Raw genomic sequence first — 17794 nt, 5'->3', positions numbered from 1 at the left:
AATTGAATACATGAATACAAAACCCACCCAAGTCCATGGGAAGTGATTTTGAGAGAAAAACACGTGTATCATTTTAATTCCTTCAGTTATATTTACCTTGTCAATATGGTAAGTTTTACGTGCAAATGAGTGGGTTAAACTGTATTAAGTATGACGATTAGCATTTCAGGGACTTCGTGGGGTTCATTTTAAATTTTGGACTTGGGTGGTTTTTGAATCATGTACAATGACAATAATGTTTGAATGAGATTGCCACTAGTAAGATAATACAAAATAAAGCACACAGGTATGTATAATGTTGATAAGCATTCTGCCATGTAATATAAACCACACACTTTCCTTTATTAAACCCATTTTTTTCAAAAGTCACTCTGAAGCAATGAAATGTGTTACAAGTGGACTTTTATACGTACTGGATTTCAATCAATGTGTTACAAGACTCAAATCATGGACTTGGTTGGTTCTTTCATACATGCTATATTTTTCACATGCTCAATAGACACAGTGGATGAGTTTGAGTTGTTTTTTCATACATATGACAGGCCAATGCATAGCAACAAATTCTCATGCTTAAATCAATTTGGCCACAGTATGGACTTGGGTGGCATTTGTATTCATATATTCAATTGTTTGAACCTATGACTATGGTAATTAACCCGATTATTGAGGCTTGATATTACATGGGCTTTTTACCATTCCTATTTCCTCTTACTTAAGGGGGTACTACACCCCTCGATAAATGTGTGTCTATTTTTGCATTTTCTCAAAAACTAATAACACAGTGGTAACAAAAGTTATGTATATTATTGGGGCAAGGAATCCAATTACTACACTGGAATTTCAGTGACCCAAGACAAGCGGTTTGTTATTTATGATCAGAAATAAGGTACCGCTAGGATGTACCTCGTTTCCTATCATATATACCGAACCGCTTGTCTTGAGTCACTGTAATTTCAGTATAGTAATTGGATTCCTTGCCCCAATAATATACATAACTTTTGTTACCAGTTTGTAATTATTTTTTGAGAAAAATGCAAAAATAATTACAAATTTACCACATGGGTGTAGTACCCCCTTAACAAAATATAGAGGAATTCGATAATGAAAATGAAACCTCGTATACCCTTAAAAACCTTACTCACCAAGTCCAGCCAGTATTCCAATAGCAAGTACCCATAGCGCTCCACAGAGGATGAACAAAAACCGTTTCCCTTTTCCGTTCTTGACTTGGGTGTCTTCGTCAACTACGAGATCAATTTTATCACCACTCATACTCGCCATATTGGCACTGTGAATTACAAAATAATTATGCTCTAATTTAGGCTACATTATCATTAGAGAATGAATTTGGAGAAAACCTGATAATTACAAACACTCGCTGAGCAGCAAGACCTTCCTCTAAGCTTTTAATCCGATAAGCTGATTATCTATTTGTTTTCATGAATTGGAAGACATTCTTTGATGTATTACTGAGCTCAATCATATGAAATTACTGGAACCTGAGGTCAGCATAGTATTTTATTGTCAGAAGGTTATTATTTCCTAATGTTAGGGCAGCAGAACGTAAGCTGAAACGCGCTCAACTGGAAAGTTGGGTAGATATTAATTTCTTTGGTAAATGATACAAGATAATGTATAAAGTATTATGAATAGTTTTTTACAAGTTGTAGTTTTTGTACATTTAAAGTTGTTGTTTTTGATCAATAGCCTGATTAACATAAAATTGGCATATTTTGTGCTAATTGTATGACAAAATATTATCGTTTGAAAATGAAAATTAGAAGCAAATTTTATCGTACTGATTCAATTTAGTATCTGATATTTACGAAATTTGACTGAAAAAATATTTTTGGAGAAATCATGATAAAAGTTTTGCATAATTAATTCATAAATTAACGATTATTTATCAAAATTACCACACATTTTCCTTGACATAAAGAAAACTCCTGAAGTTTAAACTAAATTAACATTACATTCTAAATTGTGTATTCATTCTCACTCTTCAGTTCAAATTTACAGAAATAAAACGCAATAATGAAAAATCCGTTGTGCGATTTGTACAACCCGCCATACTATAGACGAATCCAATTTCACGCATTCCTGATCCTCAATGGCAGCCATTAGCCGCGACGGGTACCCAACTATCCCACCTAAAATGTGGGATGATGCGGCCTTGAAGGGTATTATGAACTGCATTCTATCACCAGTGTAACACGTAGACAAAAGAATGATGTCAGTTTACAACACAAAAGAATCAAACATCGAATTTTAAGCGGGTTTAATCCACCCAATTGGGTACTCACAACACCTGTTTGGTGCATGCGGGTACCCAAATATGGCCGACCAAATCCTGACCATGACTTGGCTCGTTGGATTCGTCTATACTGCACAACGGGAAATTGCTACCGGGTTCAGCCACAGTTAGCCACCATTGTGTTGTAATGGTTATTGGTACTTAGTCAATTGCGGGCTTATTTATACAATTCGTATTCGCTCACTGTTTGAACGCAAAGTTTACTGAATCTTTTGCTGCCGTCGTTTGAACAGTATCATTGGTATGTTTTTCTTAGCTAATACAAATATTTGAAGGTATTTGGTTTTACACCAGAAGTAACTCCATATTGAACTTTGACCTCAAATTTTAGTATGATTTACAGACACTCGGTAATAACAATGCATGTGTGCAAGTGGCGTTACTCTCCTACGTAATATGTGCGAGAAGTAGCATTTTGAGTTGAAATCACGTTTTTAACCCCTGTGAGCCCTATGTGACCTTTGACCCCAAGGCACGAGTTTCATGTGACAGGTAGGGACGTGGTCAGTGATGGTTGTGACCGGTCTCCCCCTTCCTCCTACACAAACTCAAGACAAATTATTCATTGCCGGAATTCGGAACTATAAGGCGCCGAGCGAGCTAAAATTAGTGTGAGGAAAGTGTGCGGAGCTCGTTAAAATTTTGTGTTATATAAGTGTCCGCGCGTGCGCCAAAATTTTGCATTATATAACTAAACATTGTATGCACATTTGATTTCATAAATGCGCACGCAGTGCGATGATCTTAAGACACCAGCCCTTTATAATAATACCCCCTTAATTTTTCCATTTTGATGTAAAAATTATAACTCCCCTGTTTTTGGTCTAAAACTCATACGACCCCCACCCACCATGCCCACTATATTCATGAGGTAGAGGGGAAGTCAGCAGCTGAAATTCTCCGTGGCATATCCGCGTACAAACCCCTCCCCCTCCGGGACATCGTGACAGTTACTGTGTTATTCTGTGGCACCGTGTTGCATGCCAGTTAGTCTACTGTAGTAGACCAGTTTAATTTATCATTCCCTAAATTAATCTCTCTGACCTGACCATGGAAAAGTCATCATTCCTGTTCTGATTCAACAGCTCAGATATCCATGAGAAAACTGGTCTACTGTAGTTCGAATATACAATGAACTATGCACTCTATAGTGGGTATGATGTTACCTCATTAAAAATGCAGTCTTGGCTGTTTATGCACATATCCTGTGGTTTTTACCAATTAAGCCGTTTGAAAAGCCGTCCAGCGCGTATTATTTGCACAAGGTCCAATACAATGTATAGTACGCTTGACGTCGCGCACGTATACGTGATGGTTAAGCTGTCAAATGAAATCTGAATGAGCTACCCCACGTGGGTTGGGTTCAGTGAACACAGTGGGTTGGGCTAATGCATAAACATGTATGCTTGCCTATCTGTTATTGGTTAAGATTTACCACCCACATTGATTTTTACTTCATTAACATTCATCTCAGATTCGAGATGAAAGAGGTTGAGTCTATATGTTAAGATATGGTGGGTCACACAGGTCATATCCAACTACCGCAGTCCTTTTTTCTCTAGGCAGGGCAGTCACTGGAGATGTGATGTGTTTCGTCATAGATTTTAAATGGTTTCATGCATGGAAACGTATGAATTGTTTATAAAAAAAAAAAAAGGAATGCAGCGCAGTCTACATGCCAGTAGGCCGGCTCAGTCCTACGCAAATCATTTGTTCCCATACGGTATTTTGTTTGGCGAGTAATTAGTTGTAGCGATCGCGGTCTATTAACATAGCCTATATAAAATACATTAACTAGGACTCACCGATTCTCTCGTGTTTAACAGTGCTAAAAAGGCCCAATTACTACCAGTCTGGGATCGATCTAGTAGCTCGGAAGCCGTGAGAAATCTGAAGAAGGTGCAATCACTGCAAGCGCAGCTGCTATATTAAGTACACAGGTAAATCACCTGGGTTTGCGTTTCACTGTCAAAGTCACTAATATTAAAATTGACTTCAAAAACATAATGGGTAAAAGTGACATAGACGCATGTTACTGCAAATGAAACTTCAAATGTATAAGACCGGCACACTATTGATTATCCTTTGATCATGCATATTAAACATATACAAGAACAGACGTGAACTTGTATTACGGAGCTACAGAACAACTATATTATTTCTACATGACCATGACATATTCACTGTGCAGTATGCATATGATAAGCTTGATTAACATACATATTGCTATTTATTTCTTTAAATCTTGTCTTCTCAACCGTAAAAGGACATTCGCATTCACACTTTTAAGTGTGAATGTCCTTTTAAGTGTGAATAAGTGGAAAGTTCATCTTAAAAGATGAACCTTCCACTCAGAACACTAGTCAGTCGATGGGGCTATTGTTATACAAGACCCACTCAGTCACTTATTATTCACTGAAAACGACTGAATTCGATTTTGAAATTTATCACATTTTACCTTCTTAATACCTTACTGGCATTCAAGGGTCAATTTCTTATTAAGATATTTATTCTTTATTTTAATATTTTCTTATTAAGATAGTTATCTTTCTCTATTAAATGATATTTTCTAAACCTTTATTCTTTATAATAACAATTTTACCTTGATTAATGTTGAATCATGATGTATTCTTGGGAATCTGCAAGGAGTTTTAACTGATATTTGTATTCTATTTTACAAAACCAACAGAAACATATAAGCATGATAACCAGAGACTAGAACATAATAAACCTTCCAGTGAACATAGCTTGCTGCTAAAATTTATACTGATTTCACTACACCCAGACAAGGACCAGACCCTAGAAAGTTTATACCCGAAGGTATATGTTATGTTCACACAGACCAATCCATCTGTTGTTAATTATTCAATAATGACATATAGTGGTATGAATACACCAGTAGAAGATATGTACACGTGATGTAGCAATAATAATCACTTACTGTCCTACCAATGTAACAGATGAAGATATTCATGGAGGGTCATTATGACAACATGAGACGAGCCATTGACTCCATCCCTGCTCATAATCTTTTGATGGTCATAGGAGACTACAATGCTAGAATTGGAGAAGAGGATGCTAGGTTTACCTATCATGAAACAACAAACAGGAATGGTAAATTTCTTTTGGACCTTGCGACTGAGAGGAATCTCATCATCACAAACACAATGTTTCAAAGTACGAAACCGATTCCAGCCATTGGAAAATTTAAGTGAAATAGCCACAGAGAAGTATGAAAGGTTAATAACAGCCCACACGGAAGCTACAGATAAAACTGCCTGTGAAGAAGAAAGCACATAGGGTACGCTTCTCAGCTCAAGCGATCCAAGAGTGACTGAGGCAAGAGACAAGATCAAGAAAGCGTACGAGGTGTATCAGGAAAATACAACTGAAGATCACAGACTGGTGTATAAACAGGCAAAGAAGAGGCTCGTAGATGCATACAACCAGGTGCAGGAAGAAGATCTTAGCACTAAGTTAACAGAAGTGGAAATGGCCCATGCCAACAGTAAACACGGCCAAAGTTGGATACTTATAAATGACATCACAGGCAGATTGGCATCTAGGAAAGGGCAACTAATAGGAAGCTCCCCCCTGACATTGATGATGAAGATGAAGATATTTCAGCAGTCTTAGAAGAGCTCAGCATCAAAACAGGGCCATTCGAACAAGAGGAATATGAAAGGCCAAAATTGCATTGGTGGAAGGTAAAAGAGATACGACCTAGATGATATCATTCTTGAATTCTGTAACCGTGCATTGAGCGAGGGAGAAATGAACAGAACAGTGGTCTATCCTAAACATAGTCATCATCATCATCATCATCATCAGCCGTATTCAGCCCACTGCAGGGCGAAAGCCTCCCCAAGTTTGCACCAAAGTTTCCTGTCATTTGCTTTTGCCATCCACCTGATCCCTATGAAACTTGCTATCTCATCCCTCCATCTGACTTTCTGTCTGCCTTGGTGTCTTGAGCCCAGCCAAGGCCTCCATTCTGTGACATTCTTTGTCCATCTATTATCTGTTGATCTTGCAAGATGGCCAGCCCAATGCCACTTCTTCATCTTTATTGTGTGGATTATGTCTGTAACTTCTGTTTGGCTCCTGATCCATGCCACTGTCCCTTTTGGTGTAGCCCAGCATACATCTTTCCATGCTATGCTGTGCAGTTTTCAGTTTTTGCTCCATCCATCCTCTTAGTAAGTGACCATGTTTCAGCTCCATATGTCATGGCTGGTAGTACACATTGGTTAAAAACATTTCGTTTCAGACAAGTTGGCATCTTACTTCTCATGATGTCATTGAGCTTGCCAAATGCACACCAACCAGCCCTAGTCCTCCTCTTGACTTCATCCATGTGATTGTGAGTCATGTTGATTAGTTGTCCTAAGTACACATGTTGGACCACCTTTTCTATTTCTGTGTTCCCTACCATGACCAGCTGTTCTGTGGCGAACTGGTTGAACATGACTTTTGTCTTTTTCATGTTTATCTTTAGACCCACTTGATTGCTTCTCTGGTTGAGATCATTGATCATTTCTCTTAGGTCTTTAGCATTGTCTGTTATTATGACTATGCCATCTGCGAAGCGAAGGTGACCCAGGTGACTAAACATAGTACCTATACCCAAGTCTGGAGATCTCAGCCAAGTTGGAAACTACAGGGGGATCAGCTTAAGTTCGATAGTGGGAAAGACCTTCAATAGGATGATCCTAAATAGGATCAGACCAGAACTCGATAAACACCTGAGAAACAATCAAAATGGATTCCGAGTTGGAAGGACCACAATCGGCCCTACGGAGGCTCATCGAAGGCATCAAAGCTAACAACCTTCCTGCAATAATTACCTTTATTGAAGACTTATTGATTTTCGAAAGGCTTTTGATACCATCCACAGGGGGAAAATGCTGAAAATCCTAAAAGCCTATATATAGGGTTCCTGAGCAGCTTATAAAGCCATTGGCAATATGTATGCAAAGACAAAAGCTTTATTTCACCCACACATCTGTGAAACAGACCTCTTCGAAATACTGGCCGGTGTACTGCAGGGCGACACTCTTGCTCTATATTTTTTTGTAGTGGTACTGGATTATGCCATGAGAACAGCAATAGAGGGTAAGGAAGAGGAACTTGGATTCCAACTGGAAAGAAGCAAAACTAGGCGTATTGGTCCAGAGGTTGTCACTGACTTTGATTTTGCCGTAGTAGATCCATTTTCTATCTATTGATCACATGGAATCCTTCGTGGAGCTGTTTTCACCAATATTATCACACTCGCATGATCCAATTGTGGCTAGAACATGTCGACCCTGAATGTCAAAATTTGGACTGTGAATCTCCAGAATCGAGTACCACCTGTTACGGCTTTGCCTTGCAGCATAGTTAACAGACGGGGGCTCTAAGGGCAATAGCTAATGACCTGAAAAGCTGCTGGAGCCGTCTAATAGGTTATAGAACACTTATTGCTGCAGGGCGTTACGTGATTCCGATCACAACAGACTGAACAGACTGGCAATAAGTGTTGGCTATACTTACCTATTCTGTAAAACATGCCCCGACCAGCTATCTATGACAACCCCTGGGGCTCCTACTACAGGGTGTCTCAATAAAAATAGGCCCTGTGGATCGGGTGACATAACTTAAAATATCAGCAGTAAAATTAAAACTTTCTTGCAGATTCAAAATCCATGAAGTGTCGTCTATAGATTGGTACATAAATGATCAAAATCCGTTCACTCGTCACTAAGATAATTGGGAAACTAAAAATAGACTCATTTTTGGACCTTTCCAATGGGACAATACACATTAACAATAATGTGCTGCATTGTAGTTTAGAATTAAAGAAATTAATGGAAGTTAAGGGTTGACTAAGAGTATTGCTCGAAACAGCCAAAAAGATCGATTTCATTATCTAAATCAATATATTATTGAAAAATAACACCTTGATGTTTTGTAAAACTTCAAACTTTGAAAACTTGCTTGATTTATTGTTGTTAAAGCCATATTATAACATTTTCAAATAGATTAGCATTTATTTGCCATAAAATGTTAGCTTTTACTGTCAGATATATTCCCTTTTATTTTTGAGCCGAACAACTACGGCAAAGCAAAGAAAATTGGAATTTACTACCAGCGCACATTTCGCCAATACGTACCACTCCTAGCGGTCATGTTGTGGTACGACCCTTTGTTGTGTATATCACCGTCCCGCACGCCGTGTACGTACTGTGTGTTATGAACATCGTGTATGCGTTCGACTAATAATCCATCGTAATAATAAAGCGCCGGTTCCGGCGTTTTATTCAAAATCTCGGATTTTGACAAAACTACAGCACCGAGAGTCTTGATTTTTGCAGGGTATATTGGTTTAATAAAGTACAATTTAATCGTGTAAAAAAAGGAATTTTAAAAATTCAGTGAGGGCGTCTTCCTCAGCAAATGTTATAATATGGCTTTAATGAGTTATGTACGTTTTACAAAAGTGATGTTGTTTCATCCCTCTTTACAATATAACTCGAGAACCACGGGACCTAAAAAAGTATGTCTGTAATATCAATGCAATTTTTGCCAAAGCTCACTATCATTCGCACTATGATGTGAACTACCAAATCGCAAGAGTTTGAAAAAGTGTCAAACCTTAACCCACAGTGTTGCTATATAGGTAGGAGATAACTTGCCTGATCAGCAACTATGCCTCTTTTCTGCTATTGGTGTTGTTTATCAATTTTTGTTTATTTCATCATTAATACTATCACTTGGACATTTCATTTTGAGAAAAAAAAATTCAGCCACTTCAAGTTCAGCCCTATTGTTGGTTGACAAAATGAACAGCGACATTTTCACGTATTTTTTGTGTATGAATTTTTTAATTCGCGATATAATGCCATTTTATGGCAAAAGATTAAAAATTGAATTTTTCAAAATTCAACAGTCCTCAAAGTAAATTCTATAAATTTAATGATATGTACTTACTTAATCTATCATATGAAAATGTTGACCTTTCATATTGAAGATAAAGATTTTCCCAAAACACAAAACACAAAAAATGGGTCTTTTTGGAAAAAAACCTCGATATCTTTAATATGAAAGGTTAAAATCCTCAATTGATGGTCGGCTTTTCATCCCAACTACATACACTAAGTGCATAGGCTATCATTATATTTATGAAGTTTACTTCGAGGATGGTTAAATATAAAAAAAAATATAATTTGCATAAAATGTGTGTTATATCGCGAATTTCAAAAAAATAAAATATTTGATATTAGAAGGACATTCCTCGTATTCAGAATGCAATTCGATATGTCTATAATGTGCTCTCAGGTCCCACAAAAATTACTGTGCAAACGTTGCTATCCGAGCCCTTAAGAGAAAGAAACGTGTGAAAAACATTCTTTGGGTAATTAATTGATTTTGAACTCTTACTCAGCAACACTTAGCGTTTCATTGTATTTCTTTTATAATAAACTACACATTACTGTTAATGTGTATTACCCATTGGAATGGTCCAAAAATGTGTTTATTTGTACAAATTTAATTATCTCAGTGACACGTGAACGAATTTGGATAATTTTTGCACCATTGTTTAGCAGACACTTCGTGGTTTTTGAATCTTTAAGAAAATTTTTATTCTACTACTGATATTTTAAGTTATGCACCACTTTCCATAGGGCCTATTTTTATTGACACACCCTGTACATTTTGTCCATATAATTCATTAACGTTCCCTGGATGACAACTACCCAGTAAACACAAAACTTTTTCGACATCATTCGCAAAAGGTCATAAAAGGTTGTCAGAAAATGTTTAAATGTCGGGTTATATAAAGGGTATATTAAGGGTATAAAACGTTTTCATAACATTAAAAATCATTTTTTGATAATCTACTGCTCAGCAAACAAAAAATGTTTTAGAGAAAACGTTTAAATGTCGGGTTATATAAAGGGTATAAAACGTTTTAATAACATTCCAAAAACATTTTTGAAAACTTGATACAAAACATTCTAAACAGAATGTTATTTTGGGAGTTGAAAAATATTTTGCGAAAAATGTTTGCCCAAAATATTTGCAATAACGTTTTAAAAACGTTTTCATGACCTTTATATAACCCGACATTTAAATGTTATTAAAACGTTTTGGAAAAAAAAAACATTTTAAGAACATTTCTGTGTTTGCTGAGTGCAAATATTTTAACATAATGTTATTTAAGTGTTGACAAAATATTTGGCAAAAATGTTTGCAAAATAGTTTACAATAACATTTTTGAAAACATTATAAAAATATTGTTGTAGTGTGTTTTCATACAAAACGTTTAAAAACGTTTTCATGACCTTTATATAACCCGACATTTTAATGTTATTAAAACGTTTTTATGTAAACCAAAAGCCAAAATATAACTTATTAAAACGTTTTTAAAACGTTTTTGTGTTTGCTGGGTAAGGCATTAATGTGTTTGTAGTTACAGGATAGAGAAACCAGTAGCCGTCCCATTCTACTCTACTCACCTAGAATCAACGAAGCCTGGTAGAAATGGTCCAGAAGAAAATGACAATGCATATAAACCATTGATAATGGTTATGAAAATATCGCCTTATCGGGAACTTTCGGTATTCACATTAGGATGTGCCACCAGTGAGCCAGAACTTGCAGGGCTGTGAACTCTCACGCATTGGCCGTGAGTCTCACGCATTGGGTCACTTTCTCTCGGTCTCACGCCAAGGTACTATAATCTCACGCCAAGGTAGTAAATCTCACGCAAAAAGCTGCAAAATGAGTAAAATCTCACGCATCGTCATGAATAATTTGTTTCTCCTACCACCCGCTTTTCACATTCTCGAGCGCCGTGGCTCAAGTAATCATGGTACAAAATGAACATTGGGGTCAGCAAATCCCGGTACGCCTCTGTCTCACGCCAAGTAATTCCAAAAAGTTGACAGCCCTGGAACTTGACAGTTACATTTTTGAGCTCTAGGTCGACATCGCCGTCCTAGCCGCCATTGGATTTTCACGCGAGTGTGAGAAATAATAATGTTGATTAATGATCCACGAAGGATTTTGTTTGATCAGCAGATCTACCAAAAATCGATAATTGCTGTTTTAAGTAAATTAAAAATTAAATATCAAACTAATCATCTGGACTTAATGTTTTGAATTGGCTGCACTCTCGGATGAGACGTGATACTGTAGCCAACTCAAAACAGTAAGTCCAGATGATCAGTTTGATATTTAATTTTAATTTATCTATCTAGTATACATTTGCGTGTAACATCATTATATTGATGATAAAACACACAATGACATACACTCTTAGAAAAAAGTGTTCTTCAAATTTATATAGGGTTCGTTCACGAACCATGAGCACTTGAAGAACCTTTTAAGGTTCTTCAAGTGCTCATGGTTCGCTGAAAGTCTCAATGGGGTTCTCGCAGTGAAGATACGGTTCTTCACAGCTTTAGGGTTCCACAAGGAACCCCTATTTTGCTTGAAAAGGGTTCCTAGTGCACGTATTACATACAATTGAAGCGCAGGGCAAACGCTATTTAACACCACGGATTTTATATACTGCAACATGGCGTGGCGAAAAACATCTCGGATCGACTTGAAACACTCGGATAATTTTACTTGTGTACATACTGAGGCTAACCAGTATAAAGAATGGACCATCCCTTGAAATTGATACAGGTGTAGCGGACCATACAGCAGGCAGGATGATATACAACAGCAACGAAATACCATAGATGAACTCCTGGATGGGGCAGCTTTAATTAGCATGAGGCCGCATTGATATGTAAATAGCGTATTGTTATTTAAATTTGTGCCCAGACGTATTGAGGGCGACAGTCATGTTATCCAGACGGAGAATGGCTGCATATGCCGGGCATGTCAATTTGCTGAGTGAAGGCTGATAATCACCTTTCTGTATTGGTAATAAGCTAGTATATTTCGTGTACCAGTTGGTTATAACAAAAAATTAGTATCATATTAAATATATTAAATGTATAAACTTTGAAATTTACATGAATTTGAAGAGCAGAGCTTCGAAATCTAGCTAAGTCAGGTGATGTGAAATTCTGCTGCGTGACCCCTTCTGCGTGGTAGAATTATATTCATAAAACATTGAATTTAACAGATATCATGGGCAGCCAACCACGATTTATCAGCATTTAAAATATATGTTAATTAACAAAGATAAATAATAAAGAATACAAATGGCAATTAACTAGTAAACAAGCCTGAAATCTTAAAATGTTGCCACGTGATTTCCCGAACACATGATATATCAACATTTGACCACTATTCACATTTACCGTAAATATTTGGAGTATGCTTGCACATCATTCACATACACTGTGCATTTCTTTACCTCCGTATAAAATCAATAATTCATGCTGGGAGCCAAGTAACATTGTCTGCTCAGTGCAGATTGGTATTAGAGTCACGCGGTAGCTTGACCAGCAAGTTTTAAAAAAAAAACGACTGATAGAGAAGAATAAACAGATGCACCGCGGGACTATATTTACACGAAACAAAACGCTATTGTTCTATGATATTTTTCGCTGGGTACAAAATATATCTAAAACCATGCTAAATCTTATTTACTGTCCAAAGTGTAATATTTTAATAACTCATTAATTCAAAATGTTACACCAATCTTACAGTCAATCCGATTGTTTGATAATAAACAAACATTCTTGCTTCATTTCACGCGGTATTTTATAGCCAAAATTAGTGGCAAATCATAGCTAATCATACTGATATCCAGAATCTTTCGACACTGCTACAGCCATACATGGCTGTCACTGTCGCACTACCTTTTGAGATTCACTTCCAAATATACCCTAGCATTTTCCTGGATACCCCCATACAAAATCTGGATCCCATTCGCCAAAAAATCAAGTTTTTCACAATTCTTTTATTCTTTCCGGACCACAGCATACATTCATATTAATAAATACTCCACTTTTACACGTCGTTATATCGAGACGTCCCCGTGGTGAAGCGGTTAAGGCCATGGACTCCTAATCCATTTAAGACTTTTTGCTCAAGTTCGAAACTTCCCACCACCTTTTTTTTTCAATGTTTTATTAACCAATTTATTGTCATAAATCAAGAATAACACCATTTTGAACACCCATTGGTATGGTGATATTATTTTTTTTCATCAAACAAACAATTTATCATTGGCTCTGTTCACAGCTCAGACTGAAATTATATTTGGAATAAATATTATAAATTGTCACAAATTAAAATCACAAACCGCGAAAGATCACCAACAACTGCCGCTAGATATTGATATCCAACTAGATTTCCCCACAGGACTATAAAGAACCACAAACCGCGAATTTGGATATCCAACTACATTGCCCGCAGGGCTACAAAGAATCACACACCACGAAATATGGATATATCCAATAAGTTTACATTATAAATTAGCTCCCGATAGAGGGCTGGGCTTGATAAGATAAATTCAAATCACAAACCGCGAAAGATCGCCGACAACCGCCTTTTAATAGGGATATCCAACTAGAACCACAAACCGCGAAATTTGGATATCCAACCAGATTGCCCGTAGGCCTATCGATTATAAAGAACCACAAACCGCGAAATATGGATATCCAACAAATTGAGACCACAAACCGCGAAAGATCTCCAACAACTGCCGCTCAATATTGATATCCAACTAGATTGCCCCGCAGGGCTATAAAGAACCACAAACCGCGAAATTTGGATATGCAACTATTGCCCCACAGGGCTTCAAAGAACCACAAACCACGAAATATGGATATCCAACAAGCTTAAACTATAAATTAGCTCCCGATAGAGGGCAGGGCTTGATGAGGTAAATTCAAACCACAAACCACAAAAGATCGCCGATAACAGCCGCTTAATAGGGATATCCAACTAGATTGCCCCGCAGGGCTACAAAGAACTACAAACCGCGAAATTTGGATATCCAACTAGATTGCCCGCAGGCAGGCCTATCGATTATAAAGAACCACAAGCCATGAAATATGGATATCCAACAAATTAAGACTACAAACCGCGAAAGATCAGCAACAACTGCCGCTCAATATTGATATCCAACTAGATTGCCCGCAGGGCTATAAAGAACCACAAACCGCGAAAGTTGGATATGCAACTAGATTGCCCCGCAGGGCTACAAAGAACCACAAACCGCGAAATTTGGATATCCAACAAGCTTAAACTATAAATTAGCTCCCGATAGAGGGCAGGTCTTGCTGAAAACAACAAACCACGAAAGATCGCCGACAACCACCGCTCAATAGGAATATCCAACTAGGTTGCCCCGAAGGTCTATACAAAGAACCACAAACCGCGAAATTCGGATAGCCAAGTAAATTGCCCCGCAGGGCTACAAAGAACCACACACATTAAAACACGATTATCTTGACTAGTCGGGCATTTAGACGCTTCCGTAGTATAGGCTTAAATATATGCGCATTAACCAGTTCCGACTTGAAGTAGGCCTAAATCGGACTTACTCTCCATGCTCTCTGTGTCTCTCTGGCATTGTTAACATTGGGTGTGTGTTGTTCATATTTACATTTTCTTTACATATTTACGTGTATTAAAATGTACATTAACATTGCAGTCACGCGTGACGAGCAAGTTTTAAAAATAAACGACTGATAAAGTTTTGTTTAATTTATTTTTTATTGTCATGAATCAAGAATAGCAATCTCAAACATCTATTTTTCGTTTTATTCGTTTTATGGAGCACTTCGTAACTTGATGACTTTCCAAGCTTGGAGCTTATTGGCTACATTCATAAAAAGAAATGAAATCTACCAAAAAAACGTTGACAACGTAAAGAAATCAGCAAGTTTAAAAAAACCCACCTCGGCTCACTTTTTGAAACTTGGTCCCATTTTGAACACCAACACCAAATCACTGTTTTTATTTTATTTCAACAGAATACAGCGTTTCCAACAAGATAACAAGCCTACTTGTTATTCGTTTAATTTAATCATTAATCATGATTATTATAAAACAAAACACAATAGGATATTGGTTTACCATGCAAGAATAAGATAATAACCTTTCAAGCCGTTTCAGAAAGCTTACAAATAAAAATCGCATTTGCACATTAAAGATACATATAACACTACTGGAAATGTTTTAAATTTATATAAATATGATAAAGTTTAAATCAGTATCTTTTACAAATGGGACCAAGTTTCAAAAAGTGAGCCGAGGTGGGTTTTTTTTAACTTGTTGATTTCTTTACGTTGTCAACGTTTTTTTGGTAGATTTTATTTTACTTGAGAGCATAATAGAAATACATAAGACGAATAAGGCGCCATGATAGAAGGTCAGGTCGGGTATCAAAGGTTATTATAACTTAAATACTACTTGTATTTCACACCTTGCCTCTGTCACATATTTCCTTCATATTATTGACAGCAAGTCCTAATTTTGACTTTGCTATTGCAAAATGTCATTTCATATCAAATTAGTAGACTTTCTTTGAAAAAACATATCACTGGTGCCTGATGGGAATACCCGTCCGCCATTTCATTAAACTGGATCGTTTTCGCCTGGTTTGTGCCCAGATGTATTGGGCGCGCGCTATACTCTCATTGAACAGGCAAAGTTCGCAAAACTAACAACGTTGTTATTTGCCAAACTCAATTAACATGATCCAAGGGGTCGAACATGAATTATTCATAACGAGCTATAACGGATCGATAACTGGCCTCACTTTCTAGCTAGTAAACCAGCTGAATTTTTCATAGATTTTGCGTGCGCTAATAGAACAACCGTGAATTTAGTGTCACCCCCTTGGAAATACACGCGAATATGTTGTAGTCTTTGCACAAAATAATGCACTTCGACCTACACACAAAGTAACACAAAATAGATTGATTTTTCATATTTGTTTATTTACATTGTTTGCTTATAACAGTAGAAAAAATATGATTTTTTATTAATAATTATGTGAACAATTTTTATGTCGTTCTATCCTTACACATATTCAATAAGCCAACCGGGACGGTATAACAATTGAAATGTCAGCCATGTTGGATGACAGTACCAAGATGCCAAGGGACATGTCTCTAGTTCGATCCCACAACCATTATTACCCACTACCTGGGTTTTTTTTTGCATTATCATCATGAAGGCCTACCAGAGGACAGAATTCTATATAAATGAGGATGGCTCTGAAATGAGTGACGTCGTATGATCATCCTTTCACAGGAAGTGTGGGACTGATTGCTCGATAGCCATCATTATGTACTAACATGGCGCTATAGAGTTCAATAGTCGAGTGAGTCGTGTTTTTTCGGGGGAGGGGGATCACACATATTTCACTTTTGGAAAATCAAGTTGCGAGAAAATATCAAAAAATGGTTATTTCCCAACTTGATTTTAGTGAAATACAGAAAAAGCTTTGCATATCTGAATTTCAATTTTTTTTATAGCATTTGCACATTGCACTCTATACTGAGGTACTATATATATGAGGCAGCTTAATTGTGATTGGTCACGCCTGCTTTAATAAGACGTAGTCTGCGGAAAACCTGCCCAGCTATATTCCCTGGGGTTGGTTTGGTGGTAAATTTCTACCTTTGTTTTGGGAGGAAGCGATTTACGTACTGCCCCATCCTCTCTAAAGGGGAGATGCACTGTGGCTGTAAGTTTCGTTGGACTGAGTTGGGTTAATATTAATAACGCCATAACAGCCAGTAAGTATTTGGCACGCGTTTTCTCGCATCTCATTACGTTTCACTACCTGGAGAGAATAATCAAAATTCCCTCCTGAGGTTCGTATCTGTCAATGACTTGACTAGATCACTAGGATGTCATTATAGCTAGAGGCAGTATATAACACAAATGGGTCAATAAGTTACATAAAATGACCTTGTGTGGTGTTTGGTTCCCAGGAAGTGAGTTTTGCCTGAGGTCGGTAATTTGTGGTTAAATGTTGACCCTCACTACAAGAGTTATTACAGTCGATTTGGTTGAAAAAGGGGGTGTGACTTGATTAAATCTCTCTAGGTGACAAAACGTAATGTGCAGATCCTGAGTTTATAATTGTCTAGATGCATCATTGCCTTTAATATAATTTTACGACGGTAAAGCTATTGGTGAAAGTCTAAAGTACTACCAGTGACTACCATACTACACACTTATCCTTCACTGGCGGATTCATCATGCTATCTGCTGGACAGTTGTAGGCTTTAGCAAATTCAAACGAGTTGTGGATTGTACCAATGACCCTGTAATGTGGAAACATGAGAAAATATGTCAATGTATGTCGTTTTCAATAGACTAAGAGGAACTTCTTATCTTTCTATGTTTATTTCATTTGGGTTACAACAAATTTGTGTGGAGGATAGACCTTTCGTAGGTGTGCTTTGAAAAACTTCCTGATACCACTCTGTTTTTTTAATGTTTCATTGGACAGAGCATCCTAATTTTTGGAGCGCTCCCTAGAACCTGTACATCAACACTTATCAC

At 37.1% G+C, this 17794-nt stretch overlaps 2 protein-coding genes across 2 annotated transcripts in view; both read right to left on the bottom strand.

Annotated features, from left to right (window-relative positions):
* Nucleotides 1–4470, bottom strand: part of LOC140168296 (endothelin-converting enzyme 2-like) — a 29311-nt gene extending 24841 nt beyond the window's left edge. Inside the window, exons 1-2 of the mRNA XM_072191650.1 lie at nt 4120–4470; nt 1143–1288 (exon numbers count right to left, since the gene is read on the bottom strand). Of these exons, the coding sequence (XP_072047751.1) occupies nt 1143–1281 (139 nt within the window). The 5' untranslated portion in view covers nt 1282–1288; nt 4120–4470. The remainder of the gene's footprint in view (nt 1–1142; nt 1289–4119) is intronic.
* An 11724-nt stretch (nt 4471–16194) lies between these two features.
* LOC140168298 (membrane metallo-endopeptidase-like 1) overlaps nt 16195–17794 on the bottom strand; it is a 52351-nt gene continuing 50751 nt past the window's right edge. The window contains exon 22 of the mRNA XM_072191653.1: nt 16195–17553. Within this exon, the coding sequence (XP_072047754.1) occupies nt 17448–17553 (106 nt within the window). The 3' untranslated portion in view covers nt 16195–17447. The remainder of the gene's footprint in view (nt 17554–17794) is intronic.

Source organism: Amphiura filiformis, chromosome 13, assembly GCF_039555335.1.
Source record: "Amphiura filiformis chromosome 13, Afil_fr2py, whole genome shotgun sequence".
Taxonomy (NCBI): Eukaryota; Metazoa; Echinodermata; class Ophiuroidea; order Amphilepidida; family Amphiuridae; genus Amphiura; species Amphiura filiformis.
The sequence above is the reverse complement of the archived record's forward strand: the minus strand, read 5'-3'. Positions and strand labels throughout refer to the sequence as shown.